Below are 24,415 nucleotides of genomic sequence, written 5' to 3' on the forward strand. Positions count from 1 at the left end.
ACCGGCCCTCCCGCACCTGCGCCCGCCCTCACCGCCGCCTGCTCGCCCACCTGGCCGCGCTCGGCACAGCAGCCGCCGCCGCAGCAACATGTTGCCCAGGGGAGCCTCGTCCATGCCGCCGCCTCCCAACCCCACTCCCTACTTCCCGCCTCCGCGGGTCACGCTGCCCTCCGGCCTGGAGATCCTGCGCACCTTCTCGGGAGCCGTCATCTTCCTGGAGATCGTGAGTGCGAGGGGCCGGGTGGGAGCGGCCGGGGCCTGCCCGTGTGCTCACCTGCCATTTTGTGAGCGGGGCAGGTGCGGGGCCGGGCCGGGGCTCTGCGGCTGCGGCCGCCCCGGCTCGCTCCCCTCGGGCCGGGCCGCGGCCGGGCAGCCCGCACGCAGATGGGTTTCGCGGGGCTCTTGGAGCTGCCGAGGGCTTTGAGGCGCGCTCTTGCCCCGGCCCGAAAAGGCACCACGGAGAGTTACACCGGGCTGTGTCTGCGCGCGTGTTCCGCGTCCTCTGTTACTCCTACAAGTGTGTTCAATGTCATGTGTGTGTTAGACCTCGCTGGTGTACGCAGGGCTGAGGACCTTTGAGCTGAGGCTGGATATCACGCTCTGTAGTGCCACTGATTAGGGGGAGATAGAAACCAAAAAAGCTTGGTAGAACTCATCTGACTTTATTAATTTAATTTTTTTCTTATGATCAGAGCAGAATACTGCTTGTGTCCCAGCCTGGGTGAGCTGGATCCCACCTCACAAGCTGTAAAATTGTACCTGATCAAGGAACAAGTCGAAACTCGAAACACAAGTCCGGGCACTAAATCAGGCCCGGAGGCAGCAGGGACAAAAGGTTAATTCGGTTGGCCAACCCATTGTACATCTGACAGCCAAGCTGTAGTGGACAGGTGTAGGGTGAGGGAAATAGCACAGCAGTGGCTGCTGAGATTAGCAGTCTCTACTGTACAGTTCTAAATTTATTTTTAAGGAACCCTGCAAGTTTGCACATTTAAAATACTGAAAACATTTCACGTGTCTGTTTTTTGTTTAACAGACACTTTCTGCTATCCCTTTTGCTTCCTCACTGCCCATCACTCTCTGGTCACCAAGTAACAGACTTGCACCTGCAGTCTTGTGAAACTAGAGAAAGTTTGGTTCTTTTAAAAAAGGAACCCTAGAGAACAACTTGAACAGTAATACATAAACCCATGGGAGCTTTGAACTGAGACTAGCAATGCATCTTTACATATGTGCTGCTGCAGTGTAACGCCAGAGGGGAACCAACTAATTTTATAGCAGGCGTCTTTTGAAAGGTATCTCTTATCCAACCGTGATACAAAAGAAACCTCTCTGAATCTGAAAATGTAACCTCTGACTTCCTGGTTTGTAAATCTGTAGAATTTGAACAGGAAAGAAGTAACTTGTGCTTGGAAAAAGATTTTAGTTGACATTCAACAGGTTGGATTAAGAAGTTCAATCTTTCTGTAATAAACAAACATACTTGGAGTGAGTCATAATTGTCATCTATTTATCCTTTTTTATTAAGAGGCAGGATTTGCAGGAAGAATAGTAGTGTTCCTTAGGCCAAGAGTTGATTAAGGAAAGCCTTAGAGTACATAAATTCTCCATCAGGCCATCCCTAGCACAGCATCCCTACCACTCATTTGCTGTGAGGAGTCTGCTGAAATGAAAATTGGCTGAATTCTGCTCCAAGTTATGATGATTCTGGAAAGCTCTATATTTTCTTGTCTTTACAGCATAGTTTACAACTCACCTTAGTATTCTAAGTATTCTAGCTTTTTTCTCTTCCTTTAATACTTTGTGTCCTCTTTCAGTTTGGTATTGCAAATACATTGAAAAAATGGGTGTCTTTTTATGTCCTTTCTGTATCTCATCTGATTAGGACTACAAAGCAAAACAGTATGAGATTGAATCCAAAGTAGTAGTACATCCTTTTCATGCTAATTTGTGTATATAGGGGCGGGGGGGGAGGGAGGGATGTGTGAGAACTGTGTTTTCACATTTCTTATATTTTGCTCAAAATTACAGTAAGGATGAAATTTTCAGCAGCAGCACACAAATCACCTGGGTTTGTAAATCCCATTTTCAATACTATTTTAAGAGCTTTTAGGAATTTCAGAGTGGCTATGTCTTTTCACCACTTAGTGCCTATCATTTCTGAGAGGAGGACTTGGGCTCTCTGAGTACTTTTGAAGTGTTTCCTCTTGGTTCATGAGAGTCATCTGATGATATGTAATGTGTGATATCAGTTCTTAGGCAGAAAGGACTGAGTAAGAGTTGTCCAGTTTATTCTCTATATTCCTTTCCTTCCAGGTGTTTGGAACAATAGTCTGGATTTTGGTCGCCTCTACCCAAATTCCACTGCCACTGCTGCAGGGATGGGTAATGTTTGTGGCAGTGACAGCGTGGTGCCTGTCCATTGTCTTCCTCTCTGTGTTCCTCTTTGGTTATGCAAATAGAATTGCAGTCAACTGGAACCAGGCGGTAAGATTTTTTCTTTATTTAAGGATTCCCTTTGTTTTAGAAAATGAAAATTATTTAATGAGAAGTGTTGATCCTAAGTCTTAGCACTTGGCTTTCTGCTATAGCACAGAGTTTTTCAAACAGGAATTCAAAACCAGAAAAAGAAAGAATAGGGTTACAGAGGTGGCAGAGGAAACTGTTTTATGATGGAGGCTGAAGGAGCTTTTGAAGCTGTTTGAAGGAGTACACTTGTTCTCTCTGAGCACATAAAATGTATGAACAGCAGGAAGAGGAATAACTTAACAAGGTGTGACAAGAAATTGGTTTAAATGGCCAGGAATTATTGTGCACTGGAAATCAGAAAATACTTCCTGACTATTAGAGAAGTGGTAGTAACACCTTGTGAATAATGGGATATAGAAAGATATATCATATATTATAAAGGAAAGGATGCATTTGTGAACATACTGTGTGATGTGGTTGTCTGAGATAGCACAGACTGGACTTCAGCACCCAGAAGGTCCTTTCCAGTTCCTAAGAAGGTCTCCTGGTGACTTTTGGGTCAATTCCTCAAAGCTGAGGCAGCAATGGTCAGTGGCTGCTAGACCTTAGGTGGTAAAAGACATCATAATCTGCACTATGAAACATCTTAACATCTTATTAGGAGACTTAATGTCTTCATGTTTCTTAGAGGAAGCTCGGTGAGACTACAGATATAAGTATTCTTTGCTGAGATTTTGAAGACAAAGAATTTTGAAAATTTGAAAACAGAGCCTGAGTCTTGCTGTAATTGATTATCATGGTTTGTGCCAGTAGTTCTCAAAGACTATAGCTTCCTCCTAAAATAGGGAAGTTTTTTGTATTAGTTTTTGCCAACCACATGGATACCTCAGGTTATTGACTGGTAATTTACATGCTCCTTTGTAACTGTTAACTGTGTTTTACTTTGAGTCTTTAGTACTCAGGTAGTTAAGCATGAGATTATATCACACTCTTTTATATTACTGGAAGTGAATAGTAAGAAGTGGCATAACTGTGATCAGAATTTTTAATTTTCAAAAAAAATTCTTGCAAAAGGATTGCAACTTCTAAACCACTGAAGTATGTCTGCCTGTAACTGCTGATCACCTTCACTTTGCTCCTGGGGAGCTTAGTTTTCCTATTGACATTTCCCTTGATCATAGCTGGAATTGCATGCTTCAGTATCAGCAACTGTGGATATTTATCTGTTCAGGTAATTTATGGATAAGCCCTTAAAAGAAAAGTTCTTTAAAGCAAATCATAAAGCTTATGAGTTTGGAGCTCTGATAAATCAAAGCCCATCAGTGCTAACAGACTGGATTCTATTAAAAAACAAACTTTAGCACTTTGATCGTGAATAAACATACATACAGCATCAGCTTTCCAGCACAATACAGGCAGTAATTAGACTAATAATCAGTTACAATCACAGAGACCTTTACAGGGATTTATGCTGCAACATCCTCACAAATTATGATGCAACAAAGCCCTTGAGCATAACTAAAGTAAATTAATAGTGTCCTGGGTTTCATTGAAACTATTTGCCAGTTTACAGTCATGCATCTGTTTAAGAGCTGCTGGGTAAGGACAAAGCCTTAGATTGAAAATGTATACAAATTTCATCTTCTAACAATTGTGCGTGTGTTACGCATTGGCTACTTGATGCTGGCAGTTTGTTGTAAAGTTAATTTTGTCCCTTGTATATAAAAAATTGCTGGAAAATTTTCTATATCAGGAAATGGATACATGACTTATATAAAAACTGCATCTGTGACTTTAAAAAAAGCTGACAGAACTCAGTCAACCTCTTAAATAAATGCAGAGGGAATCATTTTATCTCTAACTTGGTAGCTGAAACCCAGCCCCTTCCACCTGTCAACAAAAATAAGAGAAGACACTTGACCACTAGTTTCAGGTACCAAATATTTTGTAACTTGTTGACACTAAACTCTTTAGTTTGTGTCTGTGACAAGTTGGGGGTTTTTTACCTTCTGTTGCAAATAAACAATTAATTACTGGAAACACTAAAACTATTTTTGTTACTATAAATGGATAGTCCTGGATTTAGTAATACCTTTTGCTGTAAGTATATCTGCTCATACTAATAGAGATATTTAAAAAAATAAGATGGTACACACTGGAAAAGATGGACCTTATGGAGCTCCATTGCTCAGTACATCAGTGTATTAAAGCAGATGGTATGACAAGTACTGCCCTTTACAGCCTGACTCACAACACACTCATTTACAAAATTAGATGTGAACTAAATTATCATGCTGCTCTGATCGTGTTTTGCATGCACTTTGTATGAGGTTTCAATGATTATACAAGTGTGGGAGCAAGGGAGAGTTAGGCACTATGATAACAATTACTAAATCCCAAAAAAAGGTCCCTCATAAGGTCTTGGGGATTTTGGTCACAGAAACCATAACCATGTAAATGTGAAACCTTACTGATGCTACAAAGCTTCACTATAATTGCTGCCAGGAGGAGGAAATTAGAGGGTTAGGCAGGAGAATGAAGGAGATGAAAGAGTCTCTCCTGCAAAATATCTCTCCTGTATGCAATCAGTCCTGATCTAAGTGGAATGGGGAACTGTAGTAGCAGCTTATATCATAACTTATCAAAACTGGCTGGGGTGTGCTTTAAGTAGCTTTAGCTGCAATCAAATATGGAACAACTAATGAGTTTGAAAAGAAGATTCTTTCAATTAAAAGAAAATCTCCCATCTCTGAAGCAAATGCATTTCTCTGGACAGGGTAGTGCAGCATATTCTCACTGCTCTCAGGCAGGCAGCAGGTAGGGATGTCTCACAGTAATTTCTAGTGCAGGCGAGTGCTGTCTGCTGGACACACACAAAGTGCTGGGTTCTCACTCAAGGCATTCTGATAGTCCATTGCTCCCAGGTGAAGTTAAAGTCCATAAAGAACTCATTAGTGCTGGAGTTGGACTGCATCTCGTAGGTATCATAAAGCATACATATACTTGCATATGTTTTAAAAATTGTCTCTGTGGCTCTTGCAGACCTTGACAGGTATAGACACAGAGTGTGTGTTGTATGGATCAAAAATTGAGTGCTTTGCAAATGTCAGCTTTTCAGACGAAATAACAGAAGGAGATGTTGGAAGAATACTTTAGATATTTAAAACTGTACTGGAACATGCCTTACATCTTGTTGCTGGAACACTAGGCTCTGAACTAGGGCCTGCAAAGACATCAGACCTTTTTTATGTGTGTCAGTAATGGAACCCAGAAATGAAAGTTAGGTGTTTAAACTTTACATTCAGTTAGCATTCATCATAGAGGAGGGAATTGCCTGGAGAGGGCCAGGAGAGAAGCATATTTGAAGTAAATCCTAAAACCTGTCTGCACAAGTCTTGGACATTTTATTCCACAATATCGTGAAGAACTGTCAGGTAGCTGACTATTGGGTAGAGCTGAGTCAGAGAGAGTTGTGGAAATACCTCAGTTCTTGAATCTCATTGTATTGGGACATTGGGCATTTCAGTTGTGTCAAAGCTGAATTGTTTCTGGGCATTTAGAGAAGCAAAATCAAAGCATGGAGGGAAGATTTTTGAAGCTTTGATTATGGGACTGCAAGATTGTATTGTACTGCTTGAATTGTGATCAAGTTGGCCTGTATATGTCTTCTTTTTTGTCTGTCTGAAGGGAGATTTCTGTAGACTCCACTAACTTAAAGGTGGTCTAAAATGTCAGCATGTATATATAAAGATGAGCATGTGCCTCTTAATTTGAAAGAATATAAGATTTGGAGAGAGGGAGAGCTGCCCTTTATCACTAATAATGTTAGTGAGTTGCTTATAATTGCAAGAAGCTGTGAAAACATGTCCAGGTTAAGCTGTCAGATGGATTTAACACTGCTTATCTCAAGTTAGTGTTATTAGTTCTTGTTTTATGTTTCAGTGTTTTCATTTGTATTGAGATCAGAAGAATTAGATATGTATTGGAGTCCAGACTGATTCTGTTATTTGCTTTTTAGGATTTTATTTTCCATGGGGCTACTTTTGTCTTTTATTTTGGAGCATTTCTACTGCAAGCAGCAACTACATCTCTGCATTACTTTCCCCGCAAATTCAACTCCACCACACAAGAGACGATTCTAAGTGGTCGCGAATATAACATAAGCATAGCAGCCTCGGTATGTGTTTTGTGTGTTTGTATTGGGGGAGCAGAAGTCTGTAGCAAGCACTTGTAGCCAGCCATTCAGCTTGGGAATTTACAGCAAACTGGAATTGAAAGAGCAGCTGTGAGAGAAGAGTTGCCTTTGACAGCAGCAAGTAGTGTCTAACCAGGAACATTCAAAAATATTGGTGTAAGCTGATGCTTATGGATACCTACTTACTCTTCAGTATAGTGTAGGGTTCATACTCTTCACTGTAGGGTTTTAAATATATGATCACTACAGCTTTTAATTTTTAGACAAGGTATTTTGTAAAAACAGTTTTAGTTATTAGAAGAAAAAGAACAACTGAGCCTTTATCAGAGCATAAGATATGAAATTTACACCTGTGCTCAAAGTTGCTTTTTTAATACCATTTAGATAGTCCTGAACATGCCATGGAGATAAAAAAATTTGGACTAGATCTCTGTGAATCTCCCATATGTGCTTACTACATCAGAGCTCTGCTGTCTCTTACTGCAATTATTAGAGTGCTTTTCTTGATAGCCTAAGCCCAGAATACATTTTTCTCCCTGTAGTTGCATCATCACTGAATCAATGTGTTTGGTGATGTGGGTGTCCATGGCTGAATCAGAAAATATCTCAGGCTTTAGTTTTTATCCTGGCTGATTCTTCAGGGATGAGTAGAGGTGTGTCAGCCTTAACTTACAGAATTGAAACCACTGTTCTTTATTTTTTATCCAGAGACTTTCACACCAGGGAACTGTATACATTTATTAAGCTTCCAAACCTTCTGTGCTTATCTGTTGTCCTTAAAGCTCTGTGCACCATGACTTTAGCATAGTGAGCACTCTCAGTTCATCTTAAGATAAAAAGAGGTGAACTGAAGGTTGAAGGTTCACACTGTCTGCAAGAGCAGAATAGAAAGGAGAAGCCTTTAGCTTTGGCAAGGCAGGCCCTGAGGAGGTGAAGTGGGTGTGTCAGTGTCCCAAGGCCAGAGTTCCTCACATCACCCCCCTGCCTGTAACACACTCAGGTGTCTGATCCCTGGGTAGCTGTGTGGCACAAGGACAGAGATGGTGTTCCGGCTGTGGCTGAGCCTAACAGAGGATCTTTATACTAAGCAACTGTATTAAATTCTACTTCTAAGGGTACCTCTTCAGTCCTAGTTTAGTGTGTTCAGATCACACTGAATATATGGTCACTGCAGTTATTTTGTTTGACAACAGAATACTGAGCACTCCAAGATACCATTCCCTGCTTCCATACTATTTTTTTTAAGGGAGAATTCAGTTCTTCAAGCCCCTCAAATTCCTGTCAAGATAGAGGAGTAGAAGATTCTTTTGTAACTTGCCTCAGTGTCTTAATTAAGAATAGCTAGAAAACAGTGAATGAGATGAATGTAGTCTTTGCATTTTTTTGCAGGAGTGTATATTTAGGAAGTCAGAACATACAGAAGAAGATTTTGAATATATAAAATATTTCATTAAAACAGTCTTGTCAGCCACATGACAAAAAGAAAAAAGATTGCTAACATTCTGTCTTTTAAGATGACATTTATGTACCGTGATTAGAAATATATATATGGTCATTTTAACAATGGTGTAGCATTTATTCAAAACTTTAATTAGTCAAATTAACACTTGTATGTAAAGGATGATTGAATTGGTATATTGAAAGAGACAGAATTCATTGTTATCACTGGACAATATGAGAATTGTTTTTAAGAAATTCAGTTTCTCATGTCTTCTGTCAAGTGTACATTACATATTCACTTTCATTGTGGCATGACCTTCAGTTCAAATCTGTCCAATTCAGTTCTTGAGCAACTTCCCTGGCATTGCCTGGAAAGTTGTTCTAATGGCTGAGTATCTGGTCAAGGAGGCCAGATGGGAGTTGTTTCTGTGTTTCTGCTAGTAAAAAAGTTCTGCTGTTTAAAGGGATTTCTGCTTTGATGTTTGCTGGGGTAAAGGCATTCAGTTGGAAACATCTGAGATTGATGTTTGATCAGTCTAGATAAGAGAACTGAAATACACAGTGTACATACACATATTTACTTTCATGATAACTTATGCAGAAATTATATTTCATATTCTATTTCTAAATGTCTGCTCAAGCAAGTGAAAAGTAGTAACATGAGGTAGCAGTAAAATGGGGTTATAACAAAGAAATTCCTGAGAAGACTTCAGACAATCCCAAACCTATCCTACCTTATTAAGCATTTTGATTGGAGGAGGTACCTTTTGAATCACTTGTGTTCGTGTATTCATTTAGAATAGAAAAATATTGTAGAACAATGTATGATTGACTTTTTTTTTTCATTTTTTTTTCCTCTGTTCCTTCTCTAGATTTTTGCCTTTGCAACAGCTATTTGTTATGGTTGCAGCACAGCCCTGGCATTAAGGAGATGGAGGCTAAATAACAGCTGAAGACAGGTTAATGCCCACATGTTCCACTTCAGATCAAATTAAGTGCTACTTGTCTGTTTTACTGTAATTTAATTCTAAAAAGACTTTTTTTTCCTGCTTAAAATCTGTTTTAAATGCAAGTAACCCCTAATCAGGATTTCTTTACCAGAAAAAAAAGTTTGTATCTCTTCCCTTTCTGATAATTACTTTTACTGTGTACTCATTGTAAGGTATTGGAGAGTTTAGGGATGAAGAGATATGTCATTAGCAGACAACAGAACTCCAGTGCTACACCAGAAGAGGAAGAAAATGGAAACCAAGTCAAGATGTTAACTGCACAGAGAGCTAAAAAGCTGCCCCTTTTTTAAGCCCTGGGATTAAGGGCTGTAAGCTTCGTTACAGTGCACTCCACACAGGCAGAGCCTTGGGGCTCCTGGTAGAGTCATGGGTGTTCTGTGTGCTGCCCTTTGCATGATCAGAGCCCAAGCTGACTTTGAGATTCCAACTCAGTATATATATGTTATGAACTTTGATGTACAGAGAAAATATTTTAAAAAATCATCCAGTCTAATCTTTTTATACTCTCTTATTGCTGTGTCTGGTTAGGGTCACCTGAGCCTTGAAGCTTACTGTGTTCCATACTAGATGAAAACTGGGACTTTCAATCAGTCGTTTATTAGTTTTAGGCATTTAGCTTAATCAGATCTATTTATACTACAAAACAAAACAGTGCATTTGTGTTGTGTGTGTATATACATGGTATATTTTTGTTTAACAGGAATTTTTGCACTGTTTAACATTGTTGGAGTACAGCTTTGTTCTTGCTACTTCAAGTTCTGCATTTGTTAGGTATTATATGAGTCAGTACCATTTGAATGGAATGTTACCAAATAGTGAATAATGTCTGACCTCAATTCTTGCAGTGTGTTATTTGTTGCATTCTGAAGCTGCAGTGTTGTAAAGGTGTTCTTATTTGGACAGATGCCTGTGCAACATCTTGCTGAAAGCAGTGGGATGCAAAGCGGTCCGCCCACTATGGAGTTTGCTTTTCGCACGAATGATGTTTCATTGAGCCTCTCTTGGATATCCTGGTGTGTGATGACATGCAATATTATATACAGAAAATTGATTTAGCAAAACTAAACTCTAGCATTGTGCTCTGCTCCCTGACACTCATGTTGTTTTGCACATGGTGAAGCTTTTGTTATTTTGCTAGTAAATAATTTTTGCTTTTGTGAATAGTGCCAAAAAGATAAGCTGGGACAGTAGAGGCTCCCTGTCATTTGTAAAACAACTTGTTCACTACATCTTGCCAGTGCACCTGATTATTCTGCAGAGACCAGCAGTGGTTGCATAATGGAAGACAGGATTTCCTTCATTCCCAGGCCTACTCACTCTCCTTGAGCCAACAAGGGTGTCTGCCATGGAGGTTACTTTATCAAACTTGTCAGGTACAAGGATCTCTGAGGGGCAGCCACCCTCAGCAGTGCCCTGCTGATCCAGGGCAGGTTCTTGGGGATGGCACAGCAGTGAGTGGCACCCTTCTGACTATGGAACCACTTGGTCATCCTGAATTACTACAATGGGATGTTGTCATTTATCTGTTTTCTAAGATTTTTGCACTCTGCCTGATTTTTTTCCCCTAATTCTCTCCTTGCATTGAAATTTTTTTTCAACATTTTACCTAGTCATATACTTTTTAAAATATTTCATGTTGTACAAAATACATTTACACTGGAGTATATGGATGAAAGTATATAACAAAGACTTATGCTAAGCAGCATTAAAGTTACTTAATATATTTATGGCAGTAGTCTGGTTGTTAATTTTGTCTTTGGAAAGTTTAAAAAAAACTACCTTGGTACTCTGACTCACCTGATGCTGGACATAGAAAATTGAGGCTATGATTTCATGAGAAGGCACAGTTGCATTGGGGCTGGTTTCACATAACACTTAATTAGTGTCACAGCTACTTTGCCATGTGACACTGTGTGGATATTGGTGATAAAAGTCAATGTTTCAACATTACAGCGTTTCACACAGATGCCGATGTTCGGTTTGGTTTTTCCTGTGCCCTGCACCCTCTCTGTGCCCTGCACACCACAGACTGTGCATGCCACAGCTGCAGTCTCTGCAGCCAGCTGAGATCATGGAGGGCAGATCTTAATGTTTTGCATATTTAAACCTACAGAGTATGAATCTTTCACATGGAGTCAATTAAAGAGCCGTCCAAGCTTAGTTGGCATTTGTATCTAACCTCCAAGTTCAAACCTGAGGTGTAAAACCCTTGATTGGTGAGTGCTGTTCAAGTCCCTTAATCTACTTGTGGAAGTCCAGATAGCAGAGTGTGGTTAGTGTAGCATGGGAAATGTTTGCATAGTGAGGAAAGACTGAACTTTCCCTCTTAAGTATCAAAGACAAACAAAGGACAGAGAACAGATAAAGGTAAAAACTACTGTAATGAAGAACAACTTTCACAGCTAAAATGAAGTGAAAGGATATAATTTTTGTGTAAGGACAGAGTTTTGCGGTACTTTGAGAAAGATCTATGGACAGTCAAACTGGAATATGCAGTTATGTTCTTTTAGAAAAAAAAAGGAAAAAAAGTCAGTAGTTAATTTTTTTATTGCTTTATACTGGGAGCTAAAAAAGTAGGTGTGACTTAGAAATGGTATGTGCATGCTGGATGTGTGCAAGTACTGCAAATACTGATACGAGTGTAATAGGTAATCCTTGTGATAGGTATTCCAGGGAAAATGTGCACGCTGGTTCTAAAAAATCTTTCTTCCTTGTAAGAAAACTCCTCCAAGCCTATGACCTTCAAGGACTCAAGCTTAGACCTCATCAAAGAATGGAAGGCATGTGGGGGGGACATAGGGAGATTATTTATCTCGATTCATTTAAGGTGAAAGGAACAAGACCACAGATGCCTAATAGTGTTTTCATCAAACATCTCTTTCTGATGTGAAGCTGCAGTGCAGCACTATCTAAGGTACCATGCAGGTCCCTATTCTTAGAAAATATTTCATGGTGTTTTGGATAGCATTTTGTGGTAGCTGCTGGTAAATAAGGAGAAGGAGCCTCAAAGGAGACTTTCCTTCAAAGGGTGCCGAGATAAAAACCAGTTATTGCAGTTACTCTCTTTCTAAAGATAAGTGAAAGTGCACATGTTAGAAAGCTAAAATTTTGTTAGAATTTTGGCAGAAAATATGCACAGCACGTGCTTCACTGAAGTCCTGACTCTGCTTCTGCCTTGCTAAATGTCTGGAAATAACCCAAAGTGGCAGAGGTCCTGCAGGATTATTGATCTGCACGGGATTAGTCTGTTCAGATTCTCATGATTTCTGTGGCTGCATATATTGGTTATAACTCCTGATGTGAGTAAAGTTGTGCTACTGTGAAGTGTTTCCTTAAAACACAGCTGTAAAGCACAACTTTTAAAAGATAGTGACTACTCAAATCTGTGCCCTTCATAAAAATAAAAGAAAAACCACTGGATAATCACTAGACCTGTGTTATCTCTTTCACTTCCAAAACCAGATGACAATGCTGACTCCTGTTGCACTTCCTCTAATTGTTGTAGATTTGCATTTGCTTTATAACTTTAAAGAATTTTGACATTTATAATGTCACCATCTGAATTTCAAAAAATAAGAGAGCTTAAAACTAAAAACTTGTTTGTTCCATATTTATCTAGACACTGGGAAACTGGTCTTTGAACAAAAGCATCTTGATGCATTTCATGCTCCTCTGCCAGGCTGCCCAAGTTGCACACAAAGGTTTCCCAGGTTTTTGTCCAAAGATAACAGTGAACCATTAGTCCTCAGACTGAGATGCAAATAGAACATTACTCTTTTCAGTCTTAAGAAAGGAAAAACTTGAAAGTGAGAGCATGTTGTCTTTATTTATTAGCTGTATTTTTACAATTGGTCATGACACAGTCGTCTTTGTTGAGACATAAAGAAAACCAGAAAAAAATACCAGAAGAAAAAGCAAATCTTAGGTACTAAAATTAGTAAACAGAAATGGAAAGTATTTAATTTTTTTTACAAAGCTGAATTCAGCATGATTGTTCTCTTTTCTCCCCCCTTCTTTTGCTCAATTTTGGTGTTTATCTAACATTATTATTTTGACCAGCTCAAAATTTACTGTATTTATCCTCAAGGTGCTCCTGTAAAGAAAATAAGTGCTGTTCCCATTTTTCAGGTGGAAACCTGGACATAGAGACACTGAAGAACAACTTGCTTGCCACAGGCCTCTCTCAGGAGATCTGTGGAGCAGGAAGAGGAAGCCTGTTTTCTCAAGTGAGAGTTTCTTGGTGCCTTGCCCAGCAGCCTCTACTGCTGCCACTGTGGGCTGGAAGGAAGCATTGTAATGTGGGCTGTGCGTGACCCGACCTCACTCCTGTCTCTGTCATGGTGGTGTTACTCTGGCAATTAGTTACATGAGGTTAAAAGGTACCATGACTGTTTGTGGAGGATTATGAGTCAAAGGGAGGTTCAAAATGCCAAATCAGCATTCCTAGATCAAACATCATAGTTTCCGGGTGTTGTAACAAATTTTGGTTATCCAATTGTAAGTAGACAATTGGAGTTCCTGTTTGAGGTGCTGATCTACCCTATGCACCTTAAGAGAGGATAAAGGTCCTCAGGAATCTGTAGGTTTCTGATGCTTCCTGCTATGTGACATGTTTGAGCCTTAAATTCTTGGTACTAACAAAACACTACCTGCCTTGAGCCTGCCACGACACAGCACCTTTCAGTTCAGAAACCTGAGCTAAGTTTTGGCAGCTAACCTGTCACGCTACCTTTCAGGGGAACACAATGATTAAACTAGGTTACGTCTAGGTGTGGTTTTAACATCTTTCTTGGCATGGGATAATTGCAAATGTTGGTAAAGATTCTGGAGATTGTGGACGGTATATTCACACACTTATGTCCAGAGTTACTGTGCCTGGCTACAGAGGGGCTCTTAAGCAAGAACTGAACCCAGTGGATCCATACAGGGTTTGATTATGGTTGCAACATTATTAGTAATCTTAAAAGAATTACTGCAGATTTGAATCTCATCTAAACACCTTTTCCTGGTTGTCTCAGCAAGGTGTGGTTTCTGTCATTGGACCAGTGCTGTGACACAAGAAACAGCAGAGAAAACACCTGAGAAAAGCTCTGCATAGCTTGAAAAGCATCATAGAATAGTTTGGCTCTGGAAGAGGTCTTAAAGGTTCTGCACTCCTCCTGCTGCAGAGCTGGGACCTCCCACAGCTGTGCAGAGGTGCTGGGATTTCCCAGTGATCTGGTTGCCTCCTTGAGCAATTCTGCTTGCAGTGCCCACCAATGATTGGCTTTTGACATCACTTTGTTACAAGTGGTTTGGGTTCAATAAGCTTTACCAAACAAACTAATGAGGCAAAAAGTGTTTTATTTCCATATAAAATAGAAGTGTGGAAGATTTGCTGGAAGATTTGCTGACTCGTGTTTTTCCCAAACAGGGATCACAGCCTTTTTTATTATTATTTTGAAAGTGCAAAACATACTTTAGCATAACTTAATAATGTAATTAATGATCTTACTCCTCACAAACTTCATGGCCTGGAAGTATTTCCAGACTCCTGGGTCCAGAAGAACACCCCAGATAGGTTGTATCCCTATGCCTCTGTAAGACCTAAAGCAGCACCTCCCTTTTCCCTGCCTCTTACCCATTTTTGGACAGCAAAAAGAGAGCTGCAGCACGATCTAGACAGGCTGGACAACTCAAAAAAACTAATGTGGTGTATTGGAGTGTGATTCACTCTTCAGTAGCACTTGTGGGCATAGACAGTCTTGAGGTGTTTCCACCAAAATAAAATACAGAGTTTTGGCAAAAGGGGAAATGGGGTGGGAGGCCTACCGGATAGAAAAGGTGCCCAAGAGCTCAGTAGTTGGCTGCAATTGCTTCCTGTATCAAGTCTGGCATCAAATCCAGCACTTAGCTCCTGAATATACCTGTTTTTCAAACTGTTAATACCTTGGCCTGGCATCTAAAGCCCTGGGGAACCTGTAGGGCAAACTTGGAGCTTTGGGTTGTTGGAATGAGAGGAAAGGTGAATCATCACCAGATACTTTAACTCAAAATTCAGGAGCAGAGGAGAAAGAGAGTTGTTTGCATGACCTTTTTCCAACTTGTTACCAGCTCTAGGAGCTGAGAGTAGGGCAGGAATGGTTTTCTTCTACCTTCATTCCTTGGCTGCAATCACCACGGACCTAGAATGAGCTGCAGGACTGAAAAGATGAGGACTTGTACAGAATAATCTGAGATACACCTGACCTACCCACAGCAGTGGCAGCTGTTTCTGTGCCAAGTCCAAGATCCATCCCCCAACCTAAAATAAAAATCAGTAAATTAAATTAATAAAAATTAGAATAAAAATAATGACATTTTCAAACAACAAGCCTGAGTCTTAGCTGGAGCAAATGTTCTTAGAAAAAGAGTTAACTCAGAGAGAAATTTAATGGTGAACAAAAAGCCAAATTATTCTTTTAGTTATATAAATGCAACTTCTTTTGAGGTCTAGTTGCCAGTGAGAAATTTCACTAATGGAAGCAAGAGCAGAATTTCCCCTCAGCACTAAGTAGAGCTGACCTTTGAAACAAATGGAATTACGAATTCCTTGGCCTTGTGTCATTTGCTATTTCTACTAAGGATCCTGCTGCTAGGGTGAATTGCTGCTGGAATATGTTGCTGCTGCTCTTAAGGGACAAATAGCCTTTGTAGCCATAGCAGGCTTAGAAAGTGTGAAGATTTCAAGATAAAAATCCAGCACTTGTAGGATCTCATTATTTTGGAGAACTTGACTGACTTGTGAATGGTTTAGGGTCAGCAATGCTGGGCAGGGTATATGAGGTACAATGCCACATAAAGCTCCTAAGGTGAAAAGCTTCTGCCTTATCATCAAGTTACAGGCTGGCTGAAAGGATAGCAGGAGAAGAGATCCATGCTGCGTTTCCTGTATCTCTTTTGCGAAGAGGAGCCCCGCGAAGGGGAGGGAGCCGCTGCCGGCAGCCCGGGGTGCCCGGGCGGTGATGCCGGCAGATGGAGCCGCAGCGCCGGGAGCCGCGCACCGCGGAGCCTGCCAGCCTCATCCCGGGCAAACACAGCTCCCCGGACTGCAGTCAGGGCACTCGCTGTAACGCAGGTGATTGATCTGAAAAAAACAGGCTTGCTTTTTCATCTTTTTATTATGAGGAGACATAGCAACAGCTTAGCATTGTACATGACTTCATACTTTTGTTTTTATTGTTGTATTACAAACTTCATATTTATCAAGAACAATCCCAGGACACAAATACAATGCAAATTCCCTTTTTGTGATGGTAAGAAGTAGCTGCAGACACTATTCTTCACTCTTCTCCCTGGCTTTATTGCCTTTTATAAACCATTTGTGGTTGAAATCCATGTAGCTCCACTAGGTTAGAGAAATAGAAACTAGCCTTCAAGCCTTCAGGAAGTTTTGGAGGGTTTACTTTTTCCTAGGGAGTTATAAATTTAAACAGTCAACTGATATAAAATGACAACTGAGCGAGCTCATACCATGGAGTCACTGTCATTGCATTGTTTGGGGCTGATTCTTTTTAGACAGTCAAGTGCTGGGCAGGCCATGAAGACATCACCAAACTGAGTTGGCTGAAAGGTGGCAGATGAACTTTAATATAGATAAATCTGGGGCAGTGCATCTAGGAAAAAATTATCCACATTAGACCTGGAACTGAGAGTTATTAGGAAAAAGACCTCTGAGCCATTACTGATGGTTCTCTGAAATCATAAGCTCAGTATGCAATGGCAAATGAACTCCAATAAAATGTTGGAACTCATGAGAAGGTTGTTAGGAACAGGACAGAGGGTGTAATGTTACTGCTACATAAAAACCAAACAAACAAAACCCCAAAAAGCCCTGTGGTGTGTTCTTTTAAAGGGCAGCAAAAATAGCTGAGGTGCTGAAGCTGCTGCCTTATGAAGACTGAAAACCCTGAGACTCCACTCAGGAGTGGAGGAGACAATGGAGGGAGGTATTGATGATTTACCAAATGATGAACATGTTGGTTAAACCAAACATGTAACTGTTGTTTACAGGGACCTTTTATGGGATCTAGGGGACACTTGAGGCATCTACCAAGAGATTGGTTTAGAAGAAATAAAAGAAAGTATTTGCTGACACAGTGAGTGGTGAACCTCTGGAGCTTGCCAATACAGGAGCTTGTGGAGGCAGACAGTGTTAGCATGTTCAGAAAAGGATTAGACAAATAAATGTGCCTTATGCTAAAAGGATAAGGCAGAAGCATATCCTCTACTATGCCTAATACAACAGTTATGAATGCTGCTTATTAGGGAAAAGGATATAACCAGCCTCACATGGTCTTCCTAAAGAGCATTTCTTTTTGCCACTACTGGAAACAGAGCAGTGGGTGAGGAGCTCATTATGTGCTCAACAGGCTGTCTCTGATATGCAGCTTGGGACTTCTTCCCCTTGGCAAGGCTCCCCTGTGAGATACAGCCTCCCCTGCACAATCAGTCCTTGCTCCATCACCAAAATGCAGAGTTCATTGGCCAGCTGATAGCTGAAAATCAAGGCAGGTAAATTATGATTTCTTGGAAAAGGTAGAACTTGTATATCCTAGCATAAACAGAGCTGCTTGATTTGGTACAAATGAGTAACAGTGTTGGCTCCTGGTCCTTCACAAGGCAATGGGAGAACAAGAGGTAAAATCAGGTCATGCTCTTATACACAGTTTTGGGAGCAGTAAATAGGTACAAGAAAGAGTCAGCTGAGGAGGTTCTACCTTACCCTTCAGTACTGCTCCTCAGACTCTCTCCAAAAACATTTTTCAGCAGTGACAAGCTGAAAGCTAATTGTCAAAACTAATTATATGTATGAAGTAACTGAAAAAAGATTAATGACATTTCCATGTTATCTCCTAGATACTTCCTATTTTTCTCCCCAGTTCATTACCTTTTCTTCTATGATTGGCTGTCTTTACACCCATGCTCATGCATGCAAACACACACACTCTCACTTCCTCATGCCACTTGGTTCAGCCATCCCCTCTCCTCCCTCTCTTTTATTTTCTTTTAAGACAGTCTCAGTCTCTGTGTAGTGTTTTGTGTCCCATTTGCCTTGCTGATGTTCCATCCCTGCCTCTCTCACAGTCCTTGTGTCATGTTTTTGTCTTCCCTGTTGTCAGGCTATGACTGACTCATCACTTGTGTTAGGACACAAGACACGGATTTCATGCTCCAAATGACTTGAGCAGGGCTGTGGGACTTCAGGTAACCAGGGAGTTACACTCTGCTGCTGGGCATGCCACAGTTCTGTGTTGAGTGAGGGGCCTCAGAGGCGGTCAGGTACCTGCTAACATGCAGCTGCCTGGCACTATGGAGACAGGATTACTTTTTCACTATAGGCAAAGCAGTTTTTCCCAGTTACTCTTTTTGAAAGGATTGAATGACTTTTGATGAAACCTTTCCCAAACAGTTCAGCAGAAAATAAGCAACCAGCATGGAGAATTGGTTTAAAACCTGGGAAATCATAAGCAATTGAAAAGGCCTTTCAAATGAAAGTGTTATGTTTCTTTAATGATAGGCAATGCTTCCTACTCTGGCCTTAGCATCTTTAAAGCCTTCACACCTACAAGGCCCCTTGACACTGAAGAAACACTGCCCTTTTTTGACAAAATTCCAGCTCGGTGGTCATCACTGGAAAATGCTTGTATTGTTATGACCATGTTTTCTCAATTACAATCTAAATGCCATTTTTCTAGAGTAAAGGAGACTGAGGTTTGCTTTTCAGACTGAGGGAAGTATGTACCACTCTAAAGTACCCCTTTTCCCCTGAGCATATGTGCCAATTTCCTGGAGGTCTGAAGCTGAGGAGCTCTTCTCCTGCTGCTGTGGAGCAACTGTCTTGGCTTGTTCAGCTGTGCCAGCTCACATCAGCTGGGCATACAACCTGGTCATTAATAAGATTCCTTTTGAACCCTTCTGCTTTGTTTTTCTTTACCTGGCAATCACCAGGATGGTGAGGAAAACTGACAATAAGACCAATGGCTCTCTGAGAGAGATATGAGCATAAAGGGGCAGGTGGAGAGGACAAACTTCAGTGTTTCAGAGGTTCACAATAACATGCTTCCCTCAGAAAGTATTCTTTATTAAAATATCCCTTAAAGGGTAGCAAGTAACCACAGGATGCCATATATCTCTGGGTTATAACTCCCAGCAGAGAGGCTGCACAACTGCCTGGATTGTGTTTAACAGGAGGCGAGGCAGACCTGGAAAGCTTTCCATTTTCCAGCCTGCTGGCTTTAGCAATAATGTCATGTAAGTCCAAAGGGAGACAAGTGACCTTCTAGCTCATGCTATTGTGCTGGTAACACACATAAACAAAGCCTGTAGCTAGAGGGGGAAGAATTTCACCAAAACCAAGGTCTAAGAAGAAGTCCTTTCCTTTGCATCTTTTCACATAACCCTCCTGTGATGAAAGCTTTCCTCAGTGGCTGCTCTTTTTATTGCCCATTCACCTAAAGGGTTTAAACTCACCTCTGCCACTGTCAAAAGAGATCCTTAAACACCACCCTCTCATCAAACATACACAAACATGCTCAGTTTGTATTGTAGTGAATAAAGGGGTGTTGTGTTCTCATGGTGGCAGTCATCAGTAAACTTCAGGTGATAATCAATTTCCCATCATATCCTTCTCATCCATTACCAAGGGGCCATAGAATATCCCTGACAAGATGCAGGTTAAAATCTTAATAGCTGTAGAATGGCCAAATCCTTGGACTCTTATGTCATTACCAGTACCCATAGCCACTATCAGCCTGGATGGATTTTCCACTCTTCTGACAGCCCACAGTGTGCTGACATCTGTCCCCAAATGTAGGCTCAGGTGAGCCTGCTTCCAGTGGCAATTGTGGACATCCCCACCCTGGCTGCTGCTGCCAGCCCAAGGATGCTCCTGCATGTCCCATCCCGGGCTGCTGGCCCCAGGGAGGGTACCTGTCCTGAAGGGAGCTGGCAGCTCTCTCTCTCCAGACATGGGCAGGGTGTACTGAGCAGCACATCCAGCAGAAAGGGGAAAAAAGGATTTCAAGTATTTCCTATCTTTAACATTTGAAAAAATCTAGACTGCTCCAGTGTACCAGTGTGCCCCTTGTGGCTCACTCTACAGCTCAGCCCAGCACTCCCCTTTGATGTTCTGCCCACAGTATAATAAACTTCACCAAAGAATAGAAAAACAGCTCTCTCTGTGAAAGCCACAAGCAAATGAGCTGGAAATGTGAACTGAAGCTGCAGCAGTTTTTTTGCAGGAACAGATTCTTTTATATTCAGTGGCCTAAAACAATATGGTAGAATTCAGCCAGACAGAATGATGGTCAACATTGCTAGAATTTGCCTGGGTAAAAAAATGTTGTATTTACAGCAGTTTTGGTAAATTACTAAATTTGCTACGTGCAGAAATGGGAAAAGGACTTTCTTTAGAGATAAGTGTCTTAGTTTTTTCTCCTCTTCAGACTTCTGGTTTCATCTTGTTCAGTACCAAAGAAACCAAGCAAAAATATGAAAAATATAACTTCTGGGAAATAATAAGTTGTGGGAAGAGCAGAACTCAGGTCTGAGAATTTTAACTGAAAAATAATAATTTCTTTAAGATCAAATTCCTAGCGCTCCATAAGTTTAAAAGGGAAATATTCTTTCTAATCTACCCTGAACAGTGGGAGATTTTTTCCTCTCACTGTATTCATTTCTGTTTGTGTCATTCCTGGAAAGGGACTTCTTATTTAGATATCTTCTAATTTTGTGGTAGGGATTGTGGATTTTGGTGAAAGGCCAAAGTCTAAAGACTTTCAACACTGAAAGTTTCTAAGAAAGAAATTATGTCAGATAGATTTTCTTACCTCATAGGATGCTTGGCCTGAGATTTTCTGCTGCTTTTTTCTAGGATGCTGGCTGTGCTGCCATTTGGTGAGCAGATTGCAGTTCAGCTTCCAAGTAGTCCTTCACAGCTTTTATCAACAGAGGAACAGAAAAGACAAGACAATGTCTTTGATAAGAAGATGTAGTGAATCAGCTGTAGCAACATGCCACATGAGCTCATTTTTAAAACCATGTATAGGATATGGAAGGCTAAAAATCCCATTGCTTTTTAAGTCATGAAGGGCCAACTCCACAGAGGCCAAAATTATGACCATTTTTGTCATACATAAGTATAGATAGTCAGTGTCCAAACAGGAGTCTCCTAACTGGATTCAGAATGAGAAGACAGGTGAAGAGTCCCAGTGCATGGCCAGGAGACACTGTGGTGTCCACAGCCAATTGTCACTTCCTTTTAAAGGTACCACGTGACAAAATACACTGGAAAGGGATGCAAGAGATGAGGAAGCACCCATCAAATGTCTAAAAGGCAGCACCTGCTCCCTGTGCTTGCCTTTCTGTTCCTAATTTGAAAAGTCCTGTGCAGTATTTCACTTTAATCTCAAGGGGTGCTCCCACAGCACAGGGTGCTGCACTCACCACAGTGCTTCATCCTCATCACCCCTGCCTGAAGGCAAGGACTCTGCACAGATTGCTCTGTACAGGGCACTGCTCCCCTCACCCACACCCAGCAGGGATGCTGAGGTGCAGCTTAGTAGGAAATACCCCATTTTCCTCTTCCTTTTGGCATCTGGTCTAGCTTTTGAATTTCATGTGGTTTTGTGCTACACTGGAAGACCTGGAGCAGAGACCAGTGCTAAATAAGGTGAATTATTCCCTCAAGCTGTTGCAGAACTCACTGTCAGAGAATTACATCAACACGTAGGACAATCTGTGGGGTGTGTCTGCAGACAGCCATTATTGAGAACAATTCTTCCAAGGCAAACAAGTCCACAACTCAGGAGCTGACTGCAGTGAGTTGGGAGATTTGCTGTGAGAAGTCCTGCACTATTAAGCAAGGCACAAATTATTTATTCACCTTACTGCATTGGTAAAGACTTACACATACCTTTTGCTCTGCAGAAGGACTCTATTTGTTGTCTCACTAGGAGTCAGACCATGAAATCCCAAAGGACTATCTTGGAGGATGTCTACATGTTCCCTTACAGCTGCAGATCCTCATGGGGTTGAGAAGAAGCTCTCTTCATAGAATGCTGTGCTCTACCCCCTGAAACCTCGTTGCTCTTTTGCAGACCCCTGCAGAAATCCTTTTGTGATTTTTATTTGAGCAAAATTCACATTGTACAGTCAGCCTTCAGACACTTCAGGGGAAAATTTTCATTATTAGGGACAGAAATGAGGCATACAAATCATTAATACATTCTGGCTTTATCTAGCTTAATCAGAAGCAATGAGAAGAGGATTAAAAAAGTGTATTTCCACAGGGAGTTTCTTAACATTTTTTCTGCTCTAAGGCTTAGCACTTATGTGCTGGTTTTGGCCGGGGTAGTGTTAATTTTCCCCACAGTGACTGCTGTGTTTTGGATTTGTGCAGAACACGGGGTTGATAATGCAGAGATGGTTTTGTTATTGCTGAGCTGGGCTTACACAGAGCCAAGGCCTTTTGTGCTCCTCACTCCACCAGAGGGGAGGCTGGGGGTGCACAAGGAGCTGGGAGGGGACAAAGCCAGGACAGCTGATCCCAGTTGACCCGAGGGCTATTCCATAATTTATGGCATTATGCTTATCACATAAAGCTGGGGCAAGAAGAAGGAAGGGGGGATTTTCAGAGTGATGCCATTTGTCTTCTCAAGTCACTGTTATGTGGGATGGAGCCCTGCTTCCTTGGGGATGGCTGAACACCTGCCTGCCCATGGGAAGGGGTGAATGAATTCCGGTTCTGCTTTGCTTGTCCAAGGGTTTTGCTCTCCCTATTATATTACACTTCTGTCAACCCACGAATGTCCTGGCTTTTACTCTTCCAATGCTCCACCAGTCCTGCTGGTGGGGGTTAGTGAGCAGCTGCCTGGGGCTTGGCTGCTGCCTGGGGTTAAACCACGACATTTGCTACGATGGAAACCCATGCAAAACCACATTGCTGTGGAATACCAAAAAGACATGTTTGATTATGAATTTGCCTCTGGGATGCTCCAAGGCACTGAGTGTCCCAGAATGAAAAGCAGAACTGGGATGCCAGTGGAAAAGGCTCCAGCACTGGTGTCTCAGGAAGGCTACAGGCACGCCTTTGTGAGTACTCTTCCCATGAAGTGCCAAGTACGGGTTGGCTTGGCCAGCAGGTGTGAAATTTCACCACAGAAATATATACAGGCATAAACGACAAGCCTCTGGCAAGTAATTTTTGTACAATTTCCTTGCCAAGTGCTCATGCTGGGGCTCACACAAACATCTGTGCACACAAGTCAGAACAAAACCAACTCCCAGTTCCAGTATTCCATCCCCATTTGGCTTTTGCTGAAATCACTTTGTATTTCATGGCTCCTTAGCTTGGCTGACAGGACTTAAGACTTACAGAGGCCATATGCTCCCACACCAGAGCAGCTTCACACAAACTGAGCCCATTCTGCAGAGGAGCAGTGACTCTCCCAGCGCATCATCACAGCACACATGGGTGTCCCAGTCCTGGCTGAGTCTGACCTGGAACTGGAACAGGGCCAGGATTTGCTATTTGGTCAAGAGCAATACTCTAGAGGGAGGGTGAGAAAGGTGCCAGATGTGCTGTACATGGATAATGTGGCAGAGAAGCCACACCAAGTGGCTTCCGAGACAACTGACAGCAGGACACGGTGTCCAATAACCTCAGATGAAGTCCTTGGCATTTGCTAATGCCTTTAGTGGATCCTATGAAGAAAATCATCCAGGAAAATAGGTTAGTGACAAGAGGCTATAATTTGCAGTTTATTTTTCAGTAAGGTTTCATCCTCCATCCTATTCATGTTCCTAAGCAGTTTACACATTTTTTTTTTCTAAATATGAGTGCTTAGCCAATATTTGAACCCACCAAGGGTCATTTCCCTTAGAATGAGAAACAGTTAATAAGGTTCAAGTATGCAGTCAGGAAAAAAAAAATATGTATTTATTTACAAAAGGGTTTTTTAAAGAGCTTCCTTTCACTAAACTCACAACTGAAATAAAGAACAGCAGCAAACTATCCCACATCAAAAGTTGCCCTCCAGCAAGCTCTGGACTCAAAAGTCTTCACCTCCTCCTCCTCTTCCCACTACTTTCAGTGTCCCAGTGACTGTCCCAGAGGCTGCCTGTCTCCAAAACACCAATTATATTTCTACTGCCCTGAAAATGCATCACAGTAAGTTCCTCTCTGCAGAGTCCAAGGACTGTTGGATGCACCTTTGGGTGCAGATGGTAATGGAAATCACCCACCCTTAAGTGCTGCTGTCTCCTGCAGAGTGCTTTGCAA

At 41.5% G+C, this 24,415-nt stretch overlaps 1 protein-coding gene across 1 annotated transcript; it reads left to right on the forward strand.

Moving 5' to 3' along the window:
* Positions 1-10,841, forward strand: MAL2 (mal, T cell differentiation protein 2). Its single transcript, XM_059865964.1, has 5 exons — positions 1-223; positions 2,317-2,487; positions 6,488-6,646; positions 8,977-9,063; positions 10,018-10,841. The coding sequence occupies exons 1-4, from the start codon at positions 89-91 to the stop codon at positions 9,055-9,057; spliced, it is 546 nt and encodes a 181-aa protein (XP_059721947.1). The 5' UTR covers positions 1-88; the 3' UTR covers positions 9,058-9,063; positions 10,018-10,841.
* Positions 10,842-24,415: the final 13,574 nt, after the last annotated feature.

Source organism: Haemorhous mexicanus, chromosome 1, assembly GCF_027477595.1.
Source record: "Haemorhous mexicanus isolate bHaeMex1 chromosome 1, bHaeMex1.pri, whole genome shotgun sequence".
NCBI lineage: Eukaryota > Metazoa > Chordata > Aves > Passeriformes > Fringillidae > Haemorhous > Haemorhous mexicanus.

Coding starts and splice junctions, on each gene's coding strand:
- MAL2 (XM_059865964.1), top strand. CDS start 89: ATGTTGCCCAGGGGAGCCTCGTCCATGCCGCCGCCTCCCAACCCCACT. Junction 224..2,316: donor CCGTCATCTTCCTGGAGATC/GTGAGTGCGAGG, acceptor CTTTCCTTCCAG/GTGTTTGGAACAATAGTCTG. Junction 6,647..8,976: donor ACATAAGCATAGCAGCCTCG/GTATGTGTTTTG, acceptor TTCCTTCTCTAG/ATTTTTGCCTTTGCAACAGC.